This window comes from Macaca mulatta, chromosome 2 (genome assembly GCF_049350105.2).
Source record: "Macaca mulatta isolate MMU2019108-1 chromosome 2, T2T-MMU8v2.0, whole genome shotgun sequence".
NCBI lineage: Eukaryota > Metazoa > Chordata > Mammalia > Primates > Cercopithecidae > Macaca > Macaca mulatta.
In genome coordinates this window covers 63,489,486-63,508,317 of record NC_133407.1, presented here as the reverse complement: position 1 = coordinate 63,508,317, position 18,832 = coordinate 63,489,486, and the positions used below count along the sequence as shown (strand labels likewise).

Here is an 18,832-nt window from a genome sequence, read left to right as displayed (position 1 = left end):
CCATTCCCATTCATCAGAAAATGGGAAAATGGGGCTCTTTGTGGAACATTGATAGGAACATTAACTGGCACAGCTTTTCTCAAGGATGATTTGGTAAAATCTGTCAAGAGTTTTGAAACTTTTGACATAGCTATTACTTCAGGGAAGTATAAAAGTGCATTGCATATTAATTTGCTCGTTTATTTTCATATTTATCAATTCTTTTACAAACATTTATTGAGAGTCTGTTAGATGCCAGGCACTTGCCCTAGTTGTCAAAGAAAATCCATAAATAAATTCTGTGTTGTTGAAAGGTTTTATTCCATCGGATGAAAGACTATAAACAAGCAAAAGTAACATTTTAAACGGTAATGAGTGCTATAAAAATTAAGCTGGGCAAAGGAGATGGCATTATTTTAAGTGAGATGATCAGGGAACATAAAAACAAATACAGAAACTAAATGTACGTTACTGGATGGTAAGTAAAATAAATATGGTACAAATGAATTACCTTTGGGATAAAAATTAAAAGTCATAGTACCATAATGTTTTCTATATTACATGATAAATTTTATTTTTACCTTTGATTTTTAAGAAATGCTTGATTCCAATTGTAAGGGCACAGATGTTCAAATTAACATAGTTATTATAAATAAATAAATTATACAATATATTAATGAATTATGCTGTATTAAACAATAGTGTCCAAGGGGAAAGATCTAAATATATGAAGTACTTGGCCTCATTTTTAATTAGCTGACATTGTTGCTTTTATTTATCAGCAGGTGGTGCTATTGCTTGTGTAAGAGATACTTTTTGTGATTCTCATTTTCTCTGTCCTTCAATATTCGGTTAGGCATTATAATAAAAAGGTATCTACCTGTTCATCTTTTCAATTAAAATAATTGCAATGACTTACCATCTGCAGTAACTGCTCCTAAACATCAGTTAATGTGCCCTAAATGAATGTAAGAAACTTTGCATCTATTTTCTCTTCCACTTAAACTTACTTTGTAAATGTACAATTTTATGAATTGAATTTCTTGAACTTGGCCAAAGTTTATGCTTTTTTTCCCCCCAAGAACACAAATCCACTTTTATTTACTTTTCGTTAGCTTAAATCCTTGAGGGGTACAGCATCACACAGATTCTGTGTCCAGTGGCCTTAGCAGGAAGATTTCTTTGGATTTTGGCACAAACCATGCTACTGTTTCCATGGGCCCAAATTATCTTTCCACGGATTACTCTAGTTTGTTTGGTTTGCCACCAGGAGTCACTATGTTGTTCTTTGTTTTATATACATAAGCATATCTCTTGCCCAAATGGAATTCAGTTTCATCTCTAGCATAAACATCTTCAACTTCAGGAAGAGCTGTGTACTCCCTTTGGTTCTGGAGACCCCACTTAGAGCAAGCAAACATGATCTTGTACCACAGCCTCCCAACCTATTTCCCTTTTAGACATCCTGTTCCCTGCAGGCCTCCACAGGCTCCAAGATGGCAGAAAGAGCGAAAGATTATCCTTTTGAGGATCCTTTCAATGTAATATATTTATACAGGAATAGTAAAGATAAGGGTGAGGTTGACATTGAGGAGATACTTTTAAAAGTCTCTATAGTCAAGTCATGTTTTTTAGTTTAAATATTTATTTCCCTGTTGAGAAATAACCTGCATGCCTAAGCAATTTGACAGAATACAGAAGGAAAAAAATAGTCTCTTCGCTCAAAGGAATGTATCATTTTTTGATCTATCAACACTTTATAAAATGTTCTGAATTGTTATTCCCTATATTGTGCTGTTTAACATGATTGCTTATTTTGTTTTAATGTAAGAGTAGCATTAGTATGTTTGTAGAGCCTGGAGTCAAGGCTCCAGCGGTGAATTTACAAAGTCAAAGGGCTCTTCTTGGTCTTTACATTTCTCATCTACAAAATAAATTGTCTAAGCTAAATGATTACCTCTCTCTTTTCAACTCCACGATTCTATGATACCTTTTCTATGGGCATTGGACATCCTGCTTGCTTCTTCTTATAAGTATTAGTGTATTGATTGTTTCTTTGTTTTTTAATATGAAGTTATTATATAGGAAGAGGCAACACTGCAGCCTTTTCTCACTGCCAGAAGTGAGAAAAACACAAGCAGTGCTGGAGAAGTATGGCTGATCTTATGACTTCAAAGTTACTCTATGTTTTCTTTTAGTTGAAGAAAGTAGAAGAAACCATTAAGTAAAAAGGAGATTTGGTTATAAGGATACAGGGATATCTTCTAGAAGCCAGGGAAAGGATATAGCCAGACCTCAGGAAACAGGAACTGGAGTGCTAGGAGAACACAGAAAGTGCCTGTTTTCTTTGTGTCTTTTGTCGCTTCTGTCTGTATATCCAGGTCCTTTTTTTCTTTTCCAGTGGATTGACCTTTTTTACCCCCCTCAGTTTATGTGCTGGGAAGTGACCAGTGTTAACAACTCTGAAGTATACGTTTTTTTATTTGAGAGAGCAGTCAGACTGAGACAAGATTCTTAATCCCAATTTTAAGCACTCGCTCAGGGAAGGGATCACTGACTCAGCTTAGGTTTGGTACACATGCCTGGTCTAATGAGTTGTGTCTAGGCAGGTTGGGGTAAGTGTACCTATTTTGGTTATTTTTTTCTTTTTAAAAGCAACTTCTTCAATAACTTAAAATGTTTTCTTTTGGGTATCTTTAATAATCCAGTGCCACATGCCAAGTTCCTACCACCACTTGGTGGCAACGTGGTCACATAGTCAAAATATTGTTTAGGTTTTTTTTTTTTTTTAAAATCATTGTTAATGAGTCCTTGAAAGCCAAAACCACAAATCGCAAACTACATTTAAAGAGTGGTAAGACTTTAGGAGGCCAAGGCAGGCAGATTGCTTGAGCCCAGTTCAAGATCAGCCTGGGCAACATGGTGAGACCCCCATCTCTACAAAAAATACCAAAAAAGCATTAGCCAGGTGTGGTGGCAAGTGCCTGTAGTTGTAGCTACTCAAGAGGCTGAAGTGGGAGGATTGCCTGAGCCCAGGAGATTGAGGCTGCAGTAAGCTATGATCGCGCCACTGCACTCCAGCATGGTGACAGAGTGAGAACCTGTCTCAAAAAAAAAAAAAAGAAAAAAAAGTAGTAAAAATATAATTTTATGTGTTTATGCTCATATCTAAATATGAATCTTTAGAAAAAAAGGAATATGCTTTTACAATCCCCAAATTAACTGCTATGTTCTTCCTAATGTAACTTAATGACTGGCTGAATAATGGGCCTCCGAAGATATCCATGTGCTAATCCCCAGAACCTTCGAATATGTTACCTAATATGGCAAAAGGAACGTTGCAGATGTGATTAAGGGTAGGGACCTCTAGATGGTAAATTATCCTGGATTATCCAGTCATCCAATATAATCACATTAATTCTTAAAAGCAGAGAACCTTTCCTAGCTGGGGGTTAGTGGACGAAGAAGGACAGATTCAAAGAGCAGCTCCACCTGCTGTTGCTGGCTTTAAAGGCGAAGGAAGTGGACTGCAAACCAAGGAATGCAGGTGGCCTCTAGAAGCTATGAATGGCCAGCAAGGAAATGGGGACCTCAGTCATACAACTGCAAGAAACAGTTCTGCCCACAATCTGAATGATCAAGGAAATGGACCTTCTCCCAGAGCCTCCAGAAAGGAATGCAGCTCTGTTAGCACCTTGATTTTAGCTCAGTGAAACTCATGTTGGGTTTTTGACTTAGAGAACTGCAAGATAATCAATTTATGTTTTTCTAAGCCTCTACATTTGTGGTAATTTGTTACAGCAGTAATAGAACACTGCAGATAAACCTGCAAAGATATAAACTATATCTTTGTAACTGCATTTTAGGGCCAATGTTAGCAATGAGTCATGTAGGTAGTAGATAACTTGGGAAGGATTTCACCTTCTTACTGATAAAAAAATTCCCTCACTAGCTTTATTGCTTTAAGAAATTGTTTCTTAAAATATAATAGTATCATGGGAGTAACACATTAAACTTATTTTTATTAGGTCCTTTTCTAAGTAACTTGGCTAGCTGAGAGCAGACTTCAGAGCATGTGAAGAGAGGTATAGAATATTTTTGCCCAGGAGATGGCCCTTTATGGAGAGATTTTGGCTAGTTGTAGAACACCCTCAAGGTACTGGATATTTGAGGAAATGCCAGTGATATTTGCCCAGAGCTAAAAACCAAATTGGTCAGCCTCACACTTTTTCAAGACTGCCCTACCTTCAGACAAAGTTGTTGCTTAAAAGAAAATTGGCCTAAGGGAAAAATAGAATGCAAAAAGAAGTTTTAAACTCTTTTATAATCATGTGTTTGTGGTATTAATAGTGTTATTCTGAGTATCTATATTGTTGTCTTAAGAATCGGGATTTTTAGGGCCGGGGGTGGCGGCCCATGCCTGTAATCCCAGCACTTTGGGAAGCTGAGGTGGGTGGATCACCTGAGGTCAGGAGTTTGAGACCAGCCTGGCCAACATGGCAAAACCCCATCTCTACTAAAAATACAGAAATTAGCCAGGTGTGGTGACGGGTGCCTATAGTCCCAGCTACTCAGGAGGCTGAGGCAGGAGAACCTGGGAGGCAAAGGTTGCAGTGAGCCAAGATTGTGCCACTGCACTCAAGCCTGGGTGACAGAGCAAGACTCCGTCTCAAAAAAAGAAAAAAGAAAGAAGGGATTTTTTTTTTTGCCGAACCGAGTTTGACAAATCAGCCTGAAAAACATAGTGAATTGAAACTCTATCTCAAAAAAAAAAAAAAAGAATTAGGATTTTTCCAGCTAATTAAAGGAGATCCTGAGGTAAGATTGGAGAGGGTAAGTAGAAATCCGATAGTTCCTGGATTGGAATGGAAAGCATTAGAGTTTGTTTTTTATGTTGAAAAAATTACCTATTTCTGTCCACTAAAAAGACCTAGAAAAGCAATGATCAACTCAGTAATAGTATCTAAGCACTTGTGGGCATTCTTTAAATAATATTTTCCACATTTTTATAACATGAACCAGTGCTCCACTGAGAATTCCCTGTGTAAGTCAGGAAATCTAAAATATGAATCTGGACATTTTATCATTCTAGGAAACAAGGTAAGTGTCTAAAAAAAAAAAGCTGTAAGAGTCTGTCAAGAAGACTAAAAAAAAAAAAAAAACACCCAAGTTGAAAGAGATCTGACTGGCTAAAAGTGAGCCAATTTGAAACGGGCACAGTAGCTCACGCCTGTAATCCCAGCACTTTGGGATGCCGAGGCGGGCGGATCACAAGGTCAGTAGATCAAGACCAGCCTGGCCAATGTGGTGAAGCCCCGTCTCTACTAAAAATACAAAAATTAGCTGGGCGTGGTGGCAGGTGCCTGTAGTCCCAGCTACTCTGGAGGCTGAGGCAGGAGAATTGCTTGAAGCCAGGAGGCAGAGGTTGCAGTAAGCCGAGATCGTGCCACTGCATTCCAGCCTGGGCGACAGAGCGAGACTCTGTCTCAAAAAAAAAAAAAAAAAAAAAAAAATTGAGCCAATTTGAGCATTCTATTTATTGAAACACATCAAAGGTGTATATACCAACTGGTATAACGAACTGCTATTTACCCATTACTCAACTTCCAACAATTATCAACTAATAACATATCTCATCTGTACCACCACCCACTTAGGCAAATCCCTGGCATCCTATCATTCTGTCACCAAATATTTTAGTATATATCACTGAAAACACAAAGTCTATTGTTAACCTAACCTCAATACCATTATTAAATCTGAAAACAATTAACAGCAATTTTTAAGTATCATCAAGTATCTGGTCACTATTCAAATTTATATTTTTGAAAAGTGATACAATTATGTACCACATAATAACATTTTGGTCAGTGACAGACTGCATGTATGACAGTGGTCCCATAAGATTACAATGGAGTTGAAAAATTCCTATTGCCTAGTGATGCCATAGCCATCCTAGTATCATAGTACAACACATTACTTATGTGTTTGTGTTGATGCTTGTGTAAACATACCACTGCGCTGTCAGCCATATTAAAGTACAGCATGTACAATTATGTACAGTACGTAATACTTGGTAATGATAATAGATGACTGTGGTACTGGTTTATATATTTCTTATACTATCCTTTTTATTGTTATTTTAGTGTGTACTCCAATTTAAAAAAGAAGTTAACTGTAATACAGCCTCACATAGGTCCTTCAGGAGGTATTGCAGAAGAAGACATTGTTATCATAAGGAATGACAGCTTCATGCATGCTATTGCCCCTGAAGACCTTTCATTGGGCAAGGTGTAGAGGTGGAAGACAGTGATATTAATGATTCTGACCCTGTGTAGGCCTACGCTAATGTGTGTGTTTATATCTTAGTTTTTAACAAGAAAGTTTAAAAAGTAAAAAACAAAACAAAAAATTTTAAAGATAGAAAAAAACATAAAGAATAAGGATATAAAGAAAATATATTTGTACAGCTGTCCCAACATGTTTTATTTTAAGCTTAGTGTTACTACAAGAGTCAAAAAGTTTAAAAAATTAAGAGGTTTATAAAGCAAAAAAGTTATAGTAAGCTGAAGTTAATTTGTTATTGAAGAAAGAAAAATACTTTTCAATGAATTTAGTAGCCTAAGTATACAGTGTTTATAAAATTGATAGTAGTATGCAGTAGTGTTTCAGGCCTTCACATTCACTCACCATTCACTCTCTGACTCACCCAGAACAACTTCCAAGCCTGCAAGCTCCATTCGTGTAAGTGTCATATACAGGTATACCATTTTTTATGTTTTAATGCTGTATTTTATTATACCTTTTTTTGTGTTTAGGTATGTTTAGGTCTACTACTATCATTGTGTGACAGTTTCCTATAGTATTCAGTACAGTAAGGCGCTTGATAGGTTTGTAGCCTAGGAGCAACAGGCTATACCATATAGTCTAGGTGCTATATTATCTATATTTGTGTAAGTACACACTATGATGTTCACATGATGAAATCGCCTAATAGCCCATTTCTCAGAATGCATCCCCTTCATTAAGCAACACATGATGGCAACTAACTGGAAATAATAAAGAATTTATCCTGCCTTTGATATATATACCCCAGGGTAACCAAATAGGTGATGAGAAGATACTTCTTTTTCTAAAATTATTGCAGTTAGTAAGTGAAGAAAAGATTAGAAGATTACCCATTTTGCAACCCTACTGAATTAGTAGATGTAGGCAATGATCGTCATTTACTAAAAGCGTAAGAAGAGAGGCAACAGATGTTAATTGCTTCCTACTAGAAGTACATGTCATTACTCTTATTCATGTAATGCTGTCCCAGCATCCATTTTGTTGTCTTGTCCCTGACTTTTGACCCATCTATTTTGAGATAGTCTCCATCTAGTTAGCATTTTATCTTCTAGATAGATAAGGCCCTGTACCCCGAACTGTTTGATCACCTTCTACTTTTAAGTGTTAGGAACCTGATAATGTAATCCCCAAGTTCCTGTGCTTATCCTTGTGCTCCCTCCAATCAACCCCACCTAGGGGTCGCCAGGGGAAACCCACCTAGGTAACACCCTGCACACCAATAAAAGCTTCCACCCGAAGGTCTCACCCTGTCTCTCTTGCTCCCCATCTGCTGGTCGAGCGTTCATGTTCTTGATAACACCCCACACCTTCCCATTGGCTCTGCCTTCTCGCTTAGACCTATGAGTAGTAAACCTAATCTTTCCATGAATGTTCCTCACTGTGCCACACAAAACCTAACTTAAGTACCTCACTAAACAAATTGCAACAGTATACAACATCACCTATGAAGTTTTCTTGCCAAAAATATGGAACCTGAATCTGATCAAGACTCTAAATCTAACTACTAATTTACAGGAAATAAAGGGGACAGAGGAAATGTTAAATAACACCATGAGAATGCAGAAGCCAAAATCCAGACTGGGAAATTTTATAGGACATACGACCCAGTTTCTTCAACAACCACAAAATTACAAAGGGAGGTCAGGCATGGTGGCTTATGCCTGTAATCCCAGCACTTTTGGAGGCCAAAGCAGGAGGATCACTTGAGCTCAAGAGTTCAAAAGCAGCCTGTACAACATAAACCTCATCTCTACTAAAAATAAAAATCCCGCTGTCTTGGCATGCACCTGTGGTTCCAGCTACTCAGGATGCTGAGGTGGGAGGATCACTTGAGCCTGGAGATTGAGGCTAGAGTAAGCTATTGCATCACTGTACTCCAGCATGGATGAAAGAGCAAGACATTGTCTCAAAAAAAAAAAAAAAAAAAAAATTTACAAGGGTAAAAAGATGTGGAAGGAGAACATATAGATCTTACCCATCAAACATAGTGGTTGTACCTTATTTGCATCTTGATTGACACAAACTGGAAACAAATTGGAAAAAAAATGGCAATTGGGAAATTTTGAACAGTGACTTAATGATGGTATTGAAGTTGGGTTTAAAAAGCCTTTTGTCTTTTTAGTGATATATAGTAGTTCCTCCTTGTCTGTGGCTTTGCTTTCATGATTTTTCGGTTACCTATAGGCAACCATGATCTGAAAATATTAAAGGGAAATTCTAGAAATAAAAAATGCATAAGTTTTATATTGCACACTGTTCTGAGCAGCATGATGAAATCTCAAGCCATCCTACTTCGTTTTCCCAGGACATGAGTCATCCCTTTGTCCAGTATATCCACTCTGTATACACTACCCACCCATAAGTTACTTAGTAGCTGGCTTAGTTGTCAGATCAACTGTCACAGTATTTCAGGGCGTGTGTTCAAGTAACCCTTAGTTTTCTTAATAATGGCCCCAAAGCACAAGAGTAAGGATGCTAGCAATTCAGTGTGCCACAGAGAATCCATAAAGTGCTTCCTTTAAGTGAAAAGGTGAAAGTTCTCAATTAGAAAAAGATGGTATGCCGAGGTTACTAACATCTATGGTAAAAATGAATCTTCTATCCATGAAATTGTGAAGGAGGAAAAACAAATCTGTTCATAGTGTTATATAGACAGTACAGAACTATCTGTGGTTTCAGGCCTCCACTGGGGGTCTTGGAACCTATCCCTGTGGATAAGAAGGGACTACTATGTGCTGAAATATTTATTGATGAAATGATATGATAGGGATTTGCTTTAAATAATCTGGGCCATGGAGAAGTGGATGGTGGTACAGAGGAGATGAGAATTAGCCATTAGTTGATAATTGTTGGAAACTGGGTAACAGGTAAATGGGGGTCTATTATGCCAGTCATTCTCAAAGTGTGGTCACTGGCCCAGTAGCTTCAGGACCCTCTGGGAGCTTGTTAGAAATGCAAATTTTTTGACCCCAGCCCACATCCACTAAATCAGACACTCTGGGGTCGGGCCCAGGAATCCATTTTAACAATCCTTCTAGGTAACTCTGATGCACACTAAAGTTTGAAAACCACTGCTTTGTATTATTATTCCTACTTAAGTTTATGTTTGAAATTCAAAGAAATAAAAAGTGCAAAAGAAAAAAATTAGTTTATGAATATAACAAGCCAAATGTACACATACCTAGGAGAAGCTGGTTTAGAGGCTAAGACAAGGTTGTATAATTGTCTTAATAGTTAGCAGATGAGTTGGTAAGGTACTGTCAGAGAGCCAGCTGCTAATGATAAACTAAATTACAAATTTTGCTCTTCTTTTGAAACAATGGCTCTTTATTAACATCACCTAGAGAACTTTTAAACACACATCCAGACCTACCCCCAGGAGATTCTGGATTTAATTGGTTGGATCAGAGCTAGGGTTTTGGCTCTCTTTTTAAAAAGTTTCTAAGATGATAATAATGTGCAGCTAGCATTGATAACAAGTATCCTAACTTTATGTGCATAAGAATTATCTCAAGAGCTTGTTAAAAGCTTCCTGTCTCTCCTCTCCAGAGATTCAGATTCAATAGCTTGGGGTAGGGTCCATGAATTTACATTTCTAATAAGCTCACACGTGATATAGATGCTGCTGGCTTGCACACTTTGAGTAACATCTTAAAGTAAGAGATAGTCTGGTCAAAGAAAACGATAAGATAAGTAACAGTATAGGGGAGAAAAAGTGTGTCTCTTCCCATCTTAGGTTTATGGATGAGGACCCTATAAATAACGAAAGACAGATTAACAACAACAAAAAAAAGCATACAATTTTATTTAATACAAACTTTACATAACATGGAAGCCTTCAGAAATGAAGACCCGCCCCCCCCCCCACCCCAAGAAACAGGGAAACCTGTGTATTTTTATGCTTAGGTTTTATTACAAATGAACTGTCATACAAAAGTATGATTGGACAGAGAGGTTATGATCTAATGCTAAAAAACTGGGGGAAATGTAGCAAAGCCTTTCTGTTCAGATTATTCCTCTCTGCATCCCTGTGTCTTTAGAGATAAGGATGTTCCTTTCCTCCCAGTACAGGGAAGGTACCTCTCCCTTGATGAACTGACCTGCCTTGGGAGAGGGGTGAAAGAAGGTTAGAGAATGACGTTCCTGCTTCTACTGTGTTCTCTATGTCAAAAATTTTGGATTTTGGAGTATTTTGGCTTTTGAATTTTTCAGATTAGGAATGCTCAACCTGTATAACAATATCGTGATAGTAAAGTTAAATTAAATTCTTACATTAAAAATTTTTTAATTTACAATTTAAAAATTATTTTAAATGTAAGCATTAAAAATTAAAATTTCATCACCAAGGTATTAAGCCCAGTACCCATTAATGATAACAAACCCCCATGATACAAGGTTACCTATATAACAAACCTGTACATGTACCCCTGAACTCAAAATAAAAGATTAAAAAATAAAATTATTTCTCTCTGTTTTAGATTAGTAATAAAACAATATAATCGAAACCTAATCAGCAGAAAATAAGTCTTTAATAGTTACTAAAATTGGGGAGACATACTGGAACTATTCCAAAAATTAAAAAGGAGACACTCCTCCCCAACTCATTCTATGAGGTCCGCATCATCCTGATACCAAAACCTGGCAGAGATATGACAAAAAAAGAAAACTTCAGACCAATATCTTCGATGAACATCAATGCAATAATCCTCAACAAAATACTGGCAAAGTGAATCCAGTAGCACATCAAAAAGCTTATCCACCATGATCAAGTAGGCTTCATCCCCAGATGCAAGGCTGATTCAACATACACGAATCAATAAATGTGATTCATTACATAAACAGAACTGAAGACAAAAACCACACGATTATCTCAATAGATGCAGAAAAGGCTTCCAATAAAATTCAACATCCGTTCATGTTAAAAACTCAATAAACTAGGTGTTGAAAGAATACCTCAAAATAAGAGCCATATATGACAGACTTACAGCCAATATCACACTGAAAGGGCAAAAGCTGGAAGCATTCACCTTGAAAACCGGCACAGAACAAGGATGCCCTCTCTCACCACTCCTATTCAATACAACATTGGAAGTTCTGGCCAGAGCAATCAGGCAAGGAAAAAAAAAATAAGGGTACTCAGATAGGAAGAGAGGAAGTCAAACTATCCCTGTTTGCAGATGATATGATCCCATTATATATCTAGAAAACCCTGTCATCTCAGCCCAAAAGCTTCTTAAGTTGATAATCAACTTCAGCCGAGTCTCAGGATACAAAATCAATGTGCAAAAATCACTAGCATTCCTATACACCAACAACAGACAAGCAGAGAGCCAAATCACAAATGAACTCCCATTCACAACTGTCACAAAAAGAGTAAAGTACCTAGCCAAAATACTCCAAAATCCAAAACTTTTTGAGCACCAACATGATGCCACCAGTAGAAAATTCCAACACTTGACCTCATGTGACAGGCCACAACCAAAACATCTGCAAAACTTTGTTTCATGCACAAAATTATAAGAAATATATGTATAATTGCCTTTATGCTATGTATAAGAAATATATATAATTACCTTTATGCTATGTGTATAACATATATATGAAACATAAATGAATTTTGTGTTTAGATTTGGGTCTCATTCTCAATATATCTTCTTATGAATATGCAAATATTTCAAAATCTGAAGAAATCCAAAATTTGCTTCTGGCCCCCATGCATTTCAGGTAAAGGATACTCAATCTGTATTCCTTGAGATGTGTTTTCAGGGATAAGTTGCATGTTGCAGATTTTATTTTTGTTGGTTCGTGTGGACTGTAAAGGAAATCAGTTGAATATGGGATGATGATATACTATTATCTAAACATTTCATTTTCTCCTCTTAGGATCATGCATCTGTAAGTTCTTAGATAAATATTTCTGTTTAATTTTAGTAAGACATTTCTTTCTGGCTGATTTGGTTCTTCCAGTGTTTTAAAACTATACTTTAAATTCGGTAGTCCTCCCTTTTTCACAGTTTCTTTTTCTGTGAGTTCAGTTACCCTCTGTCAACTGCAGTCCGAAATGGAATTTCCAGACATAGAGATCACACTCACGTAACTTCTACTATAGTATATTTTTATAATTGTTCTATTGTATTATTAGACATTGTTAATCTCTTACTTTCCCTAATTTATAGATTAAACTTCAACATAGGTGTGTATATATAGACAAAAACATAGGATGCATAGGGTTTAGTACTATCCATAGTGTCAGGCTTCCACTGGGGATCCTGGGACTTATCCCCATGGTTAAGGAAGGAATGTTATATGAATGTATTATTTTAAAATAGAAATTAAACTAAGATCTCTGTTTCTTCTACACCATGAGGATAGACTAGATTTAGAAAGAGAGATATGCCATAAGCCTATATGTTAATAAATCAAGACTCATTTGTCATTACCAACCACTTTTAATCTTTATGTAAAATAGTATTCATGTAGTGTTTCATAATTCTTTTTTGTCAAACACAAATGAATTAATTTCATTTTATCGCCCAAAGCAGGTTATTAGTATCTTTGAAGTTCCCAGTCTTACAGTTATTTTCAAAAGATGACTTCAAATATTATATGTATTCTTTTTTTAATTGATTCTTCTTAATTTTTGAAAAGGAAGTTTCTAGTATTTTCATACTGCTGATGAAGCAAAGGTTATGGTTTGTTCATTATCTTCTCCTTGATAACTTTATTATTAGGCCTTTACTGAAGCCATTAAAGAAACAGTTAGTGGCTCTAAAGCTGGAGGGTGGGGAGAGTTGTAAAAGAGTGTCAGCAAGGGGTCAAAGAGCCTTTCAGTATGTTTTTGTTATGTATGAACTTTTATTAGGAATTTTAAATTCTTGTTTTGTAATAGTATCAATTAGTAAATCTTTATATTTTTCCATTCCCCCAGATTTGTTGTCAAAGTGAGCCTGTAGCTAATAATGAGTATTTCTGGAAAAAAAAAAAAAGTAAAACAAACAAATTATATCTATCTATCTATCTATCTATCTATCTATCTATCTATATCCAGCCAAGAGCAACAACAACAACAAAATCAAGACTGTGATTATAGGCTGTAAGGCTGGAGAAATGGAAAGAGAATATGTATATAAGTTTAGTCAAATTAATCATCCTAGCAAATAACATATGTTGCATCTGAAAAATGAAACAAGTGCATATAATACCATGTATTAAAAAGTTTGCTTTTTTTCTTATGTCTTACTTATACACACACACACAAGAATCTCTTTTGTCCTATTTAATGCTTATTGATATCTCTAAATAACTTTCTCAAATAGATAGATAGGTTCTAGGAGACGTTATACTTACTGCAGTCCGTTAAAAAAAAAGAAAAGAAAAGAAAGAAATCCAATTTCATGTAATTTCATGATTTAGGATGTGTGTCAGAGCTATTTTAGTTACATTGTGTGTTGAGTTTCAATTTTTTTGTGACATTCTTAAAATATTGTAATGAGATTTTTTTTAGATGTGGAGACTATATATTAAGAATGAATAATAAGATGTCTTTGTTTTTTCTACAGAATCTTTGTGTTTACCTATTAAGTATTATTACTGAAAAGGAATAGTAAACATTGAAATGATGTGGGTTTTTTATAGTTCTTGAGATATTTCATATGGTGTTTTATCATGATGTTCTACTGTGGACTTTAACAATTACATCTGTGTTTTCCATTCAGTACACTGTAATTTTAGTAAGAAAAATATTTTAATAATTCCAGAACTGACATTCTTTTAAAAATGATCTTAATATGTTGTCATGTGCCTGATTTAAAACTTCCTAAAAATTTTTTTCAGTAAGTCCATTTTTTTCTTGTTTTTTCTCCCCCAGTGGTCATATGCATTAGAAAAACCCAACACTGGCAGCATATTTAATATTGCGTGGTCTATTGATGGCACTCAGATTGCTGGAGCCTGTGGAAATGGACATGTTGTTTTTGCACATGTGGTGGAACAACATTGGGAGTGGAAAAATTTTCAAGTAACATTAACTAAAAGAAGGGCCATGCAGGTATGATTATGTTCCAAGGTTGATTAAACCTGCTTCTTTTCATATTAGTTAACTGTACAGAATATGGAATTATTTTCATTAATTATATTTAGTCAAGCTTATAAAAATTCAGTCACATTAGAAATATTTTAACTATGCCATTAGTCACTTTCTCTGACATAAAAACCTTTCACAGATATAGAACCTGAATGCCAAAGCTACTCGGTTATGCATTTAGTACAAATACGGTGAAATTGGAAACATTGAGGAAATGTTGAGGAAAAAGCTGTAACAAATAGGAGCATGTTGGATTTGACTCCTGGAGCTGAATCCAAGGCAGGCCTAATCTGCTAGTTACTGACAGGGTTAATTGTTTTACTTATTTGTAATTGGATGAACTTATTTAACCTGATTTTTTTTTTTTTAATTTATTTTAAGAATTACCTAAGGAGAGTCAAAATGGGAAAATGGTATAGGAAGTTCTTATTAGGAATTAAGAAGTATAGGGGAAGAAAAATATCTCTACCCATCCTAGGCTCATGACTGAGGTCCCTGTAACAAAAGGCATATTAACAAGAAAAAAGCATATAAACTGATTTAATGTAAGTTTTACATGACACCAGAGCCTTCCTGAGGAAATGTAGATCTGAAGAAACAGTTAAGCCTGTGTGCTTTTACGCTACGTTTGATGAAGAGTATACAGTTGTGGCGATACGCAGTAGGCCAAAAAAGGTATGATCTAGTGGTAATAAGCTAGGGAAAATTTAGCAAGACCTGCATGTTTAGATTCTTCTCTGTGTCCCTGTGTCTTCAGAAATAAGGATATAACTTTCCTCTGGGTATAGGGAGGGTACCTCTCACATGAGAGTCTTATGACCTGCTTTAGGAAAAGGTCAGAAAATCCTTTCTAGGTTTTATGACCTGTGTGAGAGAAGAAGAGTTGGGGAAGGTCAGACTGACCTCCTGCTGCTCTTGTTTTATCAAATTCCTTTAGCTTAAAATATTCAGTATGCCATAGTGCCATAATAGTGTATCCTCAATCCCATCAGAAGAAAATTTTGAAGTGAAATATTTTGTAGATAAATACAAGGAGGTTGGAATGTGGCAATGGGAAGTAGAGAGATGTTTTACAGGTCAAAAGCCATCAGTGGGAGGGCACAAGTATCCTCATGGCTCATCTTTGTCTCTCTTTCAGGGCCTCTAGCCCAGTGCCTTGCCCTTAATATATTAATAATTAGTTGAAGAAAGGTACAAGGAGAAGATCAAAGTGCAATGTGTCAATAGAAATCCTCTGAAAAAGAAGGATTCGACCTTTGTCTTCTTCCTTTTGCCTGTATCAATTGCCTCTATCTTCAGTATTCATAAATCATATTATTACTATAAAAATTTAGAAGCATAGGCAGGTCTATTCAAATATTCTGTTAGCCCACATATCCAGATTTTAAAATTTGGATAATATTGTCACTAGATTACTAATAATTAGGTATATTATACTTTTTCTTTATTCTGCTTATTTATTTTAAAATTATAAAACTTTTTATTTAGATAATTTAAAACACACACAGAGTAGTATATTGAATCCCCATGTGCTCATCACCCGGCCCCAGTAATCACCAATTCATGCTTAAGCCTGCCCGGTCCATGTCCTGTCTACTTTCCTTGTTCCCCAAATTCAGACGTTGTATTTCATTTGTAAATATTTTAGTATATATAACTAAAAGATAAGGACTCTGTTTTAACATAACCACACTACCATTATCATATCATATAAAATAACAATTTCTTAACATGATCAGATATCCACAAAGTGTTTAAATGTCCAATTGTTTCCTACATGCCACAAAACTTTGTTTGAATCAGGATCCAATTTTACATATTGCAATTGGCTGATATATTTTTTGAGTCTCTTTTCGTCTGTAGAGTCCCCTTCTATCTCTATTTCCTGCCCTGCAGTTTGTTTGTTGAAGAACCAAGTTATCTGGTAGAGTTTCTCAGTCTGGACTGGGCTGATTCTATCTCCACAGTGTGATTTGACATGCCCTCCATCTTCTGTGTTTCCTTTAAGAAGGATTTAGGATCCAGATGATGATTTAATATATATTTCTTCTAATTAACCTGAGATCTAAACCATTATAATATTCTGGATATGACATAGAATCCATTGTGAGTTCTAATCAACTAATTGGGGTATAATATTATATTTATAGCTAATATAGTAGTGCTAAAAAGTTCTAGCCTTAATTACAGATATGCCCCAACGTAAGACTATATCTAGAAAGAGGAGTTCTTCTTTCATAATAAAAAGAAATTATCCTAGTGATGAGAGGATTTTTATGTGAAATAAGATGAACCATTGAAATGCTTAAATGGCTTATCTAATCTAAATTATCTTTGTGTTTAAAATAATATTTATAAATACTTTTTTAAAGTTTTAAACTAGAACATTATTTTTATTTTTTAAAGAGGTTTTACTTTCTGCATGTTATAAAACATTTGACTGCATTTTTGCTAAGTTAGGCCTATTCACTGTTTCTTTTTAGAATGATTTTATTCACTCATTCAATGGATATCTATTGAGTGATCCCTACTTGCCAGGCATTGGGCTAACCAATGAGGAATACAGTAGTGAACAAGACAGATTTGGTCCTTGGTTTTATGGACCCCCTAAATTATTACCTTGAAATTTTTTTTTCATCAATTCAGCTGTAATTGATTTAAAGTGAAAAATAAAGGAAAAAAAGGAAATTTATTGATTCATGTGAAGTTAAGAGATAGACTGACTTGAGAGGCATTATTGGTTCAGAGGCTTAAATAATGCCAAGAGGACTTCATCTCTTTCTCTTCCTTGACTCTTCTTTTCTCTGCAATTGTCTTAGTTTTCAGAAAGGCTCTATTTTGTGACCTTGGTAGTTCCAGACTGACATTCTACCAACTTCAAGTTCAGCGGAAAGAGTGCTTTTTTTCCCCTAGTAATTCCAGGAGAAACCTCAGCCTTGGATTTCATATGCTGAGCCTGAGTCAAGTGTATTTACTTAGGGAGAGGCAGGGGAAAATGAGTCAATCCCATCTAGCCAGTCACTGAGAATAGTGGAAGGAATGTTTTCCTAAAGGAAAATCAATGTATATTTATGAGAAAAGATGTCATTTGATTCTGGGCAGACAAAAAATGATAGATAGATATATGCTGTAGTCTATCCTTGAGCGGTTTAGCAGCTATAGTGTATTAGTTACTTATTGTTGCATAATGAATAACCCTAAACATAGTGGCTTAAACAGCAACAATTATTATCTCTCATTTTCTGTGAGTCAGGAATCCAGGCATAGCTTAGCTGGGTCCCCTGTTTCAGTCTCACAAGGCTGCAAACAAGGTGTTGGCCAGGACTTTAGTCTTATCTGAAGGCTCAACTGGGGAAAGATTTGCTTTCAAGCTCACTGACATGATGGTTGGCAAGATTCCGTTCATCAGTGTCATTTACACCTGCGGGCCTCAGTGTTTTCTTGACTATTGACTGGAGGTCTCCTTCAGTTCTTTGTATGTGGCCTCTTCATAGGGCAGCTCACAACTTGGTGGTTTGCTTCAGCAGAGCAAGCAAGAAGGTCCAGAGAGAGTGCAAGCAAGACATAAGTCACAGTTTTTTATAACCTGAGCTCAGAAGTGACGTCTCATCACTTTTGCCATATTCTATTTACTAGAAGCAAGCTATTAGGTCCAAACTACACTAAATAGAGAGATTTGCTCAAGGGTGTGAATACCAGGAGGCAGGGATCATTGGGAGTCACCTTACAAACTTCCTTTATTCATATAGATGGATATATATTCAAGTTACTCATATATATGACTCAGAAATATACTAATTTATCATGCAGCTATTTCATATGTGATTGAAAACAAACCCATCCCCTTTCTAAAAAAAGATAACCTAGACTCTACGGTTATTGCATCCAGCTCCAACTCTCTGGTTTGGAAAACTATACATAAATATGTATTTTAATTCTTCTCCCCTCCCCTCCCCTCCCACTCTCCATATTCCCAGTTTGCAATGGCTAAAGGAAAAGAGGGTGGCTGCAATGAAAACAATTTGGAAAAGGGGAGAAAGGAAAACAACACACAGTGATTACCCATTTATAGCTAAAATCCAGCTGGTGAGTGTGAAAGGAAAATAAAAATCTTGAGACCCCAAACTCATTATGTCAAAGGGAAAGGGTAAGCTTGAGAACTGAGTCATGCAAAACTGCCTCTCATTTTGTTCCTAAGTAGATAGCTACAAAGATAGAACACATACCTCCCCAGAGGACTTCCCTTGCAATATGCTCACAAGTAAATTCCCTGTAGGCCCCAAGATCTTTACCCTACAACAGAGTTCTGTTGAGTTTCACCCTAACAATGTAAATTAACAGCTTATCTTCACAGGTATGGGAGAAAGACAAGACTAGAAGTCATCCCTCTGCTCACCGGAGACAATGCATATTTCACTGCTT

General features: G+C 36.0%; 1 protein-coding gene and 1 pseudogene across 8 annotated transcripts in view; one reads left to right on the top strand and one right to left on the bottom strand.

Moving 5' to 3' along the window:
* IFT80 (intraflagellar transport 80) overlaps positions 1-18,832 on the top strand; it is a 140,291-nt gene that overhangs the window by 58,001 nt on the left and 63,458 nt on the right. For 7 of the 8 annotated variants that reach the window (XR_013413625.1, XM_077991616.1, XM_077991615.1 and 4 more), the window contains one exon: positions 14,195-14,374. The exons of the other annotated variant lie outside the window; for it this stretch is intronic. Coding sequence is in view for 6 of the 7 variants with exons in the window: in XM_077991616.1 (XP_077847742.1) it covers positions 14,195-14,374 (180 nt within the window). In the remaining variant the exon portion in view is untranslated. The remainder of the gene's footprint in view (positions 1-14,194; positions 14,375-18,832) is intronic. 8 annotated transcript variants of the gene reach the window in all.
* LOC106997017 (large ribosomal subunit protein eL33 pseudogene) lies at positions 985-6,719 on the bottom strand (annotated as a pseudogene).